This window comes from Anastrepha obliqua, chromosome 1, assembly GCF_027943255.1.
Source record: "Anastrepha obliqua isolate idAnaObli1 chromosome 1, idAnaObli1_1.0, whole genome shotgun sequence".
Lineage (NCBI taxonomy): Eukaryota > Metazoa > Arthropoda > Insecta > Diptera > Tephritidae > Anastrepha > Anastrepha obliqua.
In genome coordinates this window covers 170427655-170438379 of record NC_072892.1, presented here as the reverse complement: position 1 = coordinate 170438379, position 10725 = coordinate 170427655, and the positions used below count along the sequence as shown (strand labels likewise).

Genomic DNA, 10725 nt, shown 5'->3' with positions numbered 1-10725 from the left:
CTCCTATTTGTGGTAGTCACGCACCAACCCGTTCGGCTATGGCGGAATTTTACCCCTGTAAAATTTTGTTCGTGCTGAGTTCGAAGAATTGTCATTAGAAGTGGCGAATCATCCGACGATAGCTCTAAACATGTTTTAATGGACAGCTGAGTTTGCGGTACATTTTTTAGAATGCATAAATCAGTTAAATCTGATTGTTTTTTGATATATGTAGGCCAATATGTAAGCTCTCCGGTGCTTGTGAGTTGCCCATTATTCGAAGTTGTTAACCTTCAACCCCAAAAAGAAGATTTTGCATTGTAGTCTTTTGTATTAGTGAATTTCGACGTACAGTATAGTGCTGATGTTGTTATTGGCATTTTTGAACCATACATTAATTGAAACTCTCGTCGCTAGTATGGAGATTTTTGTATAAGCGTCAAGCTCGTAGTAAAGAGTTTTTCAATAAGGGTGGGTAGATGTTGAAATGGAATAAAATGGCGTTTGCTGTGTGGCACGTAGCGCCGTCCTGCTACAACCACATGTCGTCTAGGTCCATACGGTTCAATACGGGACATAAGAAATTGGAAGAGCCACCACGTCTACCGAAAAATGGGCGCAATGCGCGCAACGTTTGCGTTAATGAACACTCATTTTGATAACAAAGTTTTATCATTTGAACGTGCTGTTCAATCGTGTAACTTGCCATGACGATTTGGCATAAACAACTGAATAATAAACAAAAGATTTGACAGATGTCACCAAAACAAAATGGCTGCCACAGGGCGCCAAAATCGACCCTCGCCAATTGAAAAAACCCTTTATTTAATTGATTTTTTTTTTGCAATTTGCTGTGCTTAGATTTCGTATTTAAAACTCACTGATCTTAATTCTAACTATGCAGCTTTCACAGCACTTGACGGTTTGGGACAAACTTCTTCCAAAAAAAGTTTTATTATTTCTATAGTCTGACAGTCTTATGGTTTTATGCCATCTGAAGCAGCAGATATCAATTGCAAAGTTGTCGTTCTATGATAGATATGTATTTCGTTATTTATACACTTATTTAGTTTTTGACTGAAAATCTTGCAGACTAGACTCCTTAACTATAAGTATTTTAAAATAAAGTTGTAAAACAGGGGTCTACGCTAATAGCTATGTACAGCATTTACGAAATCATTGCTACTTTGAAAAATATTTTAATAAGTTATTAGGTAATGCTCACAACGGACTCATTTCATGGTCTAAGTGACATCGCTGTTGCTATGTACGATGCAGCTGCCAAACTTAACCTAAATGCCGACTAGTCGTGAGTGGATTGACAATATACCTGGACGGAAAAACTACCTACGGTTGGCTTTGGCTTCCCCTATAAGAAGCCAAAAGTAGGCTTTTCGGCTTGTCTTCCTAACCACTGTAGCCTATTTCAAGCTGAAACTCTCGCCATTAATGAAAGAGCTGCCTGGTTAGGGAGAAATGTGACTACCTTCGGAGAAATCAATATTTTTTCTGATAACTCTGAAATAAGGACTCAGATGCCGAAAATGTAGAAAGTGATTTTTCCAGCGGAAGTGATGACAATTATGAGCCGGAATCGGATTTGCAGGACGAGGAATCTAGTTCATCTACATCGTCGAAAAGTGAACTGTCAGAAGTTGAAAGCACCGTTTCGATGGATGAATTAGAAGAACCCCATCAACAACAAAGAAGGTTATGGTCTTTTCCTGAAGGAAATTTTGGAAAGGAAGTTCTGGTGCTAAGCAACTGTCATACGTCAACAATGAAAAATATCAGTATCATGCCCTGAATCTGTAAAGTTTTACCGAGAAGCAATGGGAGGAGTAGATCGCGCTGACCAAATGGCAGGAATTTACGATTAAAATAGGAAGTCTACAAAATAGTGGAAAAAGGTTTTCAACCGACTACTAATGTTTTCCGCAGTAAATTCCTGGATAATTCCTAGATAATTTACTGCGACCTGAGATGAGAAAAACTTCCTTCTATCGAATTTCTAATAACATTAACTGAGTCATTTATAGCAGAAGGTAAGAAAATTGCAGCCGTCCGCAGATCCCAATCATCAGGTCGTTTATCTAAAGGTCAGAGATAGCTGGGAAACGTAGCTTTGCATTTACCGGTGCCAATCCAGACTCGCAGACGTTGCTCAAAATGTGCGCTAGAAAAAAAGCAAACCGGAACAAAACAAATTTGTCAGCAATGTAATATACCACTTTGGATGAATGGCTTTGCCACTTATACTGAAAATCAGTAGATTCTGTGCATTTTTTATGAAGCTAAGATACTTTACGTTTATTTCGAATAAAAATCTATTTGAATAAGAATACTATTTTTGTATAACTTGAATATTTCACCATTAAATGATATAAAAATTTAATTCTATACTTAGTTTTACTACTTGTCGATAGAGGACACATGTAATACCACTCAAAGGTACCCTGCCCCTCCCATGACCAAATTGGGGAATCTTTAAATGCACACTTTTCAGTTATCAGTAATCCAATAAGTTAGAGCTAGTTAAATTATTTTTATTTAAAATGCCGGTTCGAAAGAGTTAAGTCCCAGATGAAAAATTTAAATATAAAACTAAAATTATAATTATCATAAGTGACAAAAAAGTTAAAGTTGTAGAAGGTATTAAAGAAAATATAAAAAATAGTAGTGGTATTAGAAGGAAATAATTGAAAGAACGAGAAATTATTTGAGTACATTCAGCAATATGCAGCAAATATGTACATATGTATATCCTTTATTTTGTTTAATTATTTTATTTTTGGTTTTTAAAGGAAACATAATTCTAGTGGATAGTATACTTACGTAAAATCGTTTTATCAAATAAAAATGCAATTATGTTATATATACACACGTACGTATCTAAAATCTTTAAATGCACCAAGTTTTTGTACAGTGAATTCATTTTATAATTCAACTTTTTTTTTTTTTTTGGTTTTTTTGTTAGTTTATTTCTAAATGCAGTAAAAGAAATAATATTAAGTAAGACATCACAAAACTTTGCCATTTACTTAAGTAAATATATTAGCGCACAACAAGTTAAATAAGAAGGTAAGTAAATATGACCAAATAAGTGATAGAAACACGAAATAAAAATTAAAAAAAAAAACTGAAATTAAAAAGAAATAAAAAATAAAAGAAAAATTGAAATAAAAAAATAAATAAAATAAATTAATTAAAAAATTTAATAAAATAATAATAAAAAAATTAAGGAAATAGCTATTAAAAAATATGACTTTCTGCTATTTTAGCTATTTTTGAAGTACTTCTACACCCAGTTTTACTAAAATGGCCCTAAGTAGTATACATTAGACTAAGCCGCACGAATGCTGCAATAAAAAAATAAAAATTACAAAAAAAATAAAAAAAAATTAATAAAAAAGGTTAAACAAAACAAATAATAAATTTAAATAAAAAAATTAATTAATTAAAAAATAAAAAATAAAAGAAGAAAAAAAAAATATTACAAAATAAAAAAATACAATATATTATATATAAAAACATATGAACAAGAAAAAAAATGAAAAAAAAATATAAATAAAAAAAATACAAAAAAAAACTTAAAAATATATAAAAAAATAAAAATAAAAAAATTCAAATTAAAACAAAAATTTAATAAAAAAAAACATATAAAAACAATTGTTAAAAAATTTGTTAAAATTATAATAAAAAATGATAAAAAAATTCAGAAAATAGCTATTAAAACATAAGACTTACTACTACATTTTTTTAGCTATTTTTGAAGTATTTCTATATCCAGTTTTACTAAAATGGCACTAAGTAGAATACATTAAGCCGCACGAATGTTCCAATAAAAAAATAAAAATTACAAAAAAAAAATAAAAAAATAAAAAAGTAAAAAATAAAAAAAAAAAAATAAAAAATTAAAATAAATAAAAATAAATGCTATAAATAAAAAACCAAAAAATAAAAGAAAAAAAAAGAAGAAAAAATAAGAAAATTAAAAATAACTAAAAATAAAAATAAAAACTAAACTAAGAATCAAAACCAAAATTAGTGTTGTGCTAAAGCGCTTTTCACTATACATCATGAACCTATCTAATGCCCACTTCATCTCTAAAACCAAGCCTAAAAATACACTCCCACGCCAACAAAGCAAATAATATTTCCACCGACCATTGGTGCTTCAAGCTGTGTGAGCCACCAATTTATTCGCATTGTTAATTGGAGTCAAACCAAATTATGGGATTGCTTAGTCTCCTCCCTCGCCTGTGGCAGTGGCGGAGTCGTATCAACATGGATACTAACATCCGCACCGCCAACATTACTCGCATCGGCGGCTTCTATCGCATTGAGACTCCTGCTGCTGCTGTTGTTTTGAATATTACCTCCTATGTGGCTAAGACTTTGTGGGTTTTTCTTTGAAACATTCTTCAAATCACCATTGCTACCGCCGCCGTTGTTGCTGTTGTTGCTTTTGTAAACATCATCATCCGCATTGTTCCCATCGTTGGCATCGCTGCGTTGTAGCCAGATTGGCGCTAATCTCAACATGAGCACTGCTCCCAGCGGTGCGGTGAAGATGATGGCCAAAACTGAAATGATAAGCACATTGTTGGCCAAGGCAATGCTTTGTTCATCGACGACGCTTAATGATCTGGCCATGTCGAGTGCGAGTGGACCGAGCGCAGCCTAAGGGCGAAAATGAGATGAAAATTAAGAAAATCAAACCAAAGATGATGAATAAGAAATACGTCCAGACATATAGAAATACGAATGCATATGAAGATGAGAAATGGTTGGAGTGCAGAACAGAAAATTAGCGTCATAAACATTTGAAGTTCGAGTGTGTGGATGGGTGTGTCAGTGTACAAGGAAGGATGAAGTTATGATAGCAAACAAGAAATGGAAATGGGAAAAAAATTGCGCAAGAGGAGAGCATAAATTAAAATACAAAGTGAATGAGTAATCGACCATCGACCGTGGGGACGTAGACATCGGCCGTGGAGACGTACACGTCGACTTACATGAACAAACTTAGCTGCGCCTCCATGAAAAATACATAGCACAACATAAAATTCACACTCTGTTCTAAAAAACGGATTTTCTTGCTGAAGCAAACAGCATCAATTCTATGAGAACTATTTTTTGTTAATTTTTAATAATCCTGCCTGCTGTCGCGAGATATTTTGCTTAAGGTGTTACATACGTCCAGAATTTTCAAAACATCGAGGTTTTTTTTTGACAGTTTTTTTGTAGTTTTAGGCGTATTTCTATGGAAATCGATTGTAAAAATTCCCCATAGTTACAAAGTTAAGGTAGAAAATGTAACTGCACGACGAGAGTTTGAAGCGCACAGGGAACTGTCCTTCATTTGAGGCAGCCGGCCGTTTAAACTCGTTTTGCTCTTTTTTTAAAATGCCGTAAATAGCAAAACTTTTCGGAATTCAAAAATTTGGCTCGAAAATTATAACTACAACTTTATTATCCAAGATTTTTTTACTTTTTACAGAGCCATCAACATTTCAAGGAGACCGTGTAGCAACTTTTTTTCATTGTACTTTGGGTCAGGTGATTTTTTATATACTAATTTTTGTAAAGAAAAATTAAAATAAATTTCTTTATAAAGTTTAAGTACTAATAAACAATGCACGAAATTTCTTTATATTTGATTCTATTGGTATCCTTTTAAAAACAGTTTTTCTTTTAGCGCACTTCTGGCGCTGCTGGACGTAAGTAACCCCTTAAGTGCCTGTAATCGTCATGACTTGTATTCTTGAAATTTGAAAAGGTCGAGCCCAGGAGCACCAGGAGATTTGGTTGCTTCTAAAACACTCAGGCTAAAAAGCCCATTGTACTTAAAGCTCTGGAAAAGGGGTAGATAGTCAAGGAGAAAAGTAACAGAGAAAGAGATAGGAAAGAATAGAGACAGTTATAGAGATAGTTGGTCCTGTGAGAAACTTTCTGATTCTTTGGCAAATCTGTAAATATCCTCCAGTTTTAGAGAACGAACGTCATTCTCACGACATCGAACCCCAAAACTCCTGGCCGTACTCACTCCCAGAGAAAGTGCTCAGTGCTATCCGCCTTCTCCAAGCATGACAGGCACATCGGGTCCTCAATGATTGCAATGGTGGTCATATGCTGACACCATGGATTGTGTCTTGTAATGATACCGACCATAAACTGAACGTTTTTCCTTCTAGGCTTCAGTAGAAAGTTTGACAGTTTTCTGTTCGGACTTGTTACAAAACACTTTGCAGTTCTGCAACGTTCTAGACCGGACCATCGCTCTTTATGTATATTGCCTACATAATCGCTGATCTAATTCATGATTCCTGCGGACCTGATTCCCATTATTGGCTCTGGCTCCTGTGGGAGCACCGCTGATAAACGGTTGGCCAATTCGTCGGCAATTTCGTTTCCTTGAACACCGGAGTGTCCAGGAACCCATATAAGTACAAGCCTGCTTCTTATTACATTCTTGAGCAATCTTCGAGGTTTGCTTCACGTTCTCCAGGGCTTTCAGAGCAGCCTGACTGTCACTAAAAACTCCAATCTGTTTCCCGCACCATCTCCTCTCGATTAACCATTCTACTACTCTACTCTCAGGATGGCAAAAATTTCCGTTTGGGAAACAATTGCCATTTGCTCCATAACATAGTGATACTTATTACTATCATTTAAATACCATCCGGCTCCAGACTCTATTTCATTCTTTGACCAATCGGTAAAGAAAGTATCCGTCAAACCTCCCTGAATGTATTCTGGATCGCTGACGGAAGCTGACATCAAATTTCTTTCCAATGAAACTGTGGGTATCAGGTAGTCTTTAGGTGCCAAAAAGTGGATACTGCTCAGATAGCAACCTAAAGATTTCTCTGTGTCCCGAAGTTCCGTCTTCGTGTCAGAAACCATATTTATGGAGTCTCCACATTGCTTTTATTGCTTCCTGTTGTATCTTAAGATCCAGAGGGAGCAAATCAAGCATGGCATTTAGGGCATCACCAGAGATTGTACTCATGGCACCCGTAGTGCATAAACATGCACTTCTTTGCAGCCGGTATAGTTCCCGGATTGTGGACCTAACAATGCTCCGTCGCCACCAGACCACGGAAGCGTAAGTGTTGGAAGACTGAGTCCATCCAATTTCCGTTTTCTCGTACACAAGACTATGGTTGCACCAGTCATCGATTTTATCAAGAATCATCTGCACTTTCGTGCAAAGCCTCCTTAAGGATTTATCAGATGTTAGCGCACAGACATCGTCCGCATATGCTTGGACATGAAAACCGAGTTCCTGCATCTCCTCTAGTAGAGAGGCTACGACGAAGCACCACAGCAGCGGAGAAAGAACACCCCCTTAGGGGCATGAGTTGTATAAAAAGAATATTATTTTAATCACTTTCAGATCTTAAACCTGCGTTCGATAAAAAAAAGAAAAAGTTTCTGCGTTTAGAAGAGAATATACCAAAAACTGTTAAAAAGAAAATTAATTTTTCGAGTGCATTTTTTTCGTTTTAAAAAACTACCAAAAACCATATCGTGAGTTCTGAGAAACTTCTCACTGGATTTACTTGGGCTTTGGACTTATTGAACCAATTCAATTCAATGGGCTGCATACTTGCATTTTTTCTATGAATTCTTGGAATGCGATGAAAATTTTTATAATTTTTTTGTTTTTAACTTCCACAAAACTAGAAATTTGGAGTTACATATTTTTTTTTTGCTCGAATAGAGTATATTTTTATAGATAATTATTAAAGTTGAAAAAGAAACAAATAAGTAGTCAAAACTTATCAATAACTCCCTGTGATACATGGCGAAACAAATTTTGCAGGTGTAACCCGTATCAGACCGTTAACCGGATCTCAGCGAAATTTGAAAGAATCAGCTGAGTGACGAAATTGGGGTCATGACAGTAAAAAAATCTGATTGTGTTGGTGATATACGATAAAATAAATACAATCCTTGCTCATGGTGCTTCGTTGCGTCTGCCGAACGACTGATTAGACGAGTGTGTGAATACATGTGAAATGAGCGGGGAGAATTCTGCTGCTGTGTCCCCGGTGATAATCAGCCATTCAAGCTTCTGTTATCATTCTGAAGCACTCATAAGTATGTATGTTTATATATATGTAAGTATAAGGTGCGTAGAGGTGAGGTTAGTTGGGGTGAGGTAAGGTATTATGAGATCAAAGATGATAGATTTGCAGGGTTTGCTTTTTAACTATGGTGAAAACGAAATTGTGAGGATAATTTCGGCTGTCACGTCACTTGGGAAATGCGACAGCTGAGTTCTGACAAGCATTTCACATGTATTCCCACACACTTCTCTGTCAAATTCGCTAAGAGCCGAATAACGGTCTGTTAAGGAGCACACCTCAAAAAATATTTTTTTAGATGAATTTAGATGAGTTTAGCTGAGGTATGGCATTTTAGGTGTTTCGATCTGCCAAAAAAAAAAAAAAACGAAAAAATTAAAAACACCCAAAGCAATTAAAAAAACAAACAAAATTAAAAAAAATACTTATAAAAAGTCTGTATTTCCGTGAGTAAAACTGACGCTCAAGAAAAAAGTTATATTTTCAATCAAAAACAAAAAAAAACTTAAAGTATAATCATTTCTTTTCGTGAAAAAAATAATAGTCTAAAAACAATGAATATTTGTGATATATTGTAAAATAATAACAACACACCAAATAATCAATATTTCAAAGCAAAAAAATAACACTAGAAAAATGTATTTTATATTTTGCCAAAAAAAATTAACTCGGTTTACGATTGTATTTTTTCGAGCGATTAATTTTAAAATCAAAATAAGATTTTTTATTAATTGTTATTATACAAAAAATTTGAATGTACTTATAAATGTAGCACCTGGGTTCAAAAGTCCCGGTCCTAACAAAGAAAACACGTTTCTTTTGTTCAAAATTAGCTTTATTCATCAACGTTATTTCCATCAAGAACAACGGAATTATTCCAGCGCCAGTCGAACATTTCAATACCACTCCTGTGGAACGATTTATCTTTTGCTTCAAAATAGGCCTCAGTTTCAGCGATAACCCCTCATTCGAACGAAATTTCTTACCGGCGAGCATTTTTTTTCAAACTTGCAGCAGCCAATAGTCGCTGGGAGCTGTTTTGGTTTTAGTCAACAATGAGCAAATGCGGCATCCCCTTTAAACAGAGCTTTCTCTTAGTCAACTGCGCTTGCACTATATAGGGAACTCATTTTTTTGATATCTTAACGATGTCAGCTAACTCACGCAACTTTCGATCATTTAAAACGATTTTGCGATTTTTTTAATATCTTGTGGTGTTACCGCCTCATTTGGACGTCCACTGTGTAATGCATTGAAGTCAGCAAACCATCCTTTTATTGTTGTTCCTGATGAAGCGGAGTCCCCACAACACTTTTCAGGCCATTGCTTCGCTTGAACAGTATTTTGTTATTTTTTTTTTCATCAAAAAGCTGTGTAAAACTAAAGCCCGAAAATCTGTTTGATCTATTGCTTTGAAAATAACAAAAATAGCGTCACTTTTAACAAAATAACTCAGGAACTAATGAATGAAATATCATGAAATTTCAAGAGCTGTCTTCTTCATATTAGTACTAACTGGAAAAGTGGGGAATATAAAACTAGTGCCATCTATGTGCTAGGCCAGGGACTTTCCAGCCCTTGTGTTACATTGGAAGCTACGAAATTTTGAATCTCTTAATTTTTTTCATTGAAAGTTTGAAAAGTATGATTATTTTCGGACTCTATTTTGCATAATTTTCCAATTTATCAAACAGGTCATCAATGTACGTCGTTTATAGGAATGTGTTTTGGAATGGTGGTTGAGTGGCTTAAGTACTGGATTCATAACGCATTGACTGAAATCAAGTTTGAAAACCAAGAAGTAATTCCAGTGTGCGAAGTAATGATAATAAGGCGACCACTAATCTAAAGGGTAGGGTATTATTAGGCTTATATACCTTTCTTCCCTCTGTTTTGTAAACAGATTTTATTATATTTATGTATATTTATAAGGTTCGATTTTTTTCGCATAGAGGTTGCGTACAAGTACATCTATTCCCACCTAACAGAGCACAAAGACGTACTTACACAATATCTCAAAAAGAGCCTTAATGAATTTGATTAAACAAAGCTTTACCGATGGGCATGGGGTGGTGTTTTTGTATTTACGTCTATGTATTTGTGTGCTATAAATGTGTGTGTGTTCTACGTCTTAGTGCGCGCTTTTGACGTTGATTATTAAAAGTGGGCGTGATGACTTTTAATGATAATGAACGCCGTTGTTGTGTAATCAACTGCCAGACTGGCAAATTTTACGTGGTCAGCTCAGCCCGCCATTAGCAACAACACCGCTGCCCACGCTACCCAGCGCAGTAGGCTTACGAATTGACGGCGTGTATGAATAGAGCCATTTATGCGCTCATAAAATGCCGGATTGTTGCTTCCGTTGTTATTTTTTAAGATATTAAATTGAACAAATAAAATTAAGTGGCCGAAGTAAACGAAACAAAGGGCACGGCAAAAGAGCGAAGCTCTTGGAATGCTGCGGTGCTAATTTCGGGAACAATAACTGTTCTGACGTACATTCAATAAAAGGAAGGTGTGTGGTGTATAAAAAATGTAGCTGAACTGCAGATTTGAATTTCTAATATTGTAATTGACTTCCATTACTTCACGCTTTTAATTAATTTGGGTTGATATCTCTAAAAACACGTTTTCGGTAATTTCTGAA

General features: G+C 34.9%; 1 protein-coding gene across 4 annotated transcripts in view; it reads right to left on the bottom strand.

Moving 5' to 3' along the window:
- Positions 1–4135: 4135 nt before the first annotated feature.
- The window catches only part of LOC129240873 (sodium/hydrogen exchanger 9B2), a 239695-nt gene continuing 233105 nt past the window's right edge, over positions 4136–10725 (bottom strand). For all 4 annotated transcript variants that reach the window (XM_054876932.1, XM_054876924.1, XM_054876942.1 and 1 more), the window contains one exon: positions 4136–4662. In XM_054876932.1, the coding sequence (XP_054732907.1) occupies positions 4201–4662 (462 nt within the window). In that variant the 3' untranslated portion in view covers positions 4136–4200. The remainder of the gene's footprint in view (positions 4663–10725) is intronic.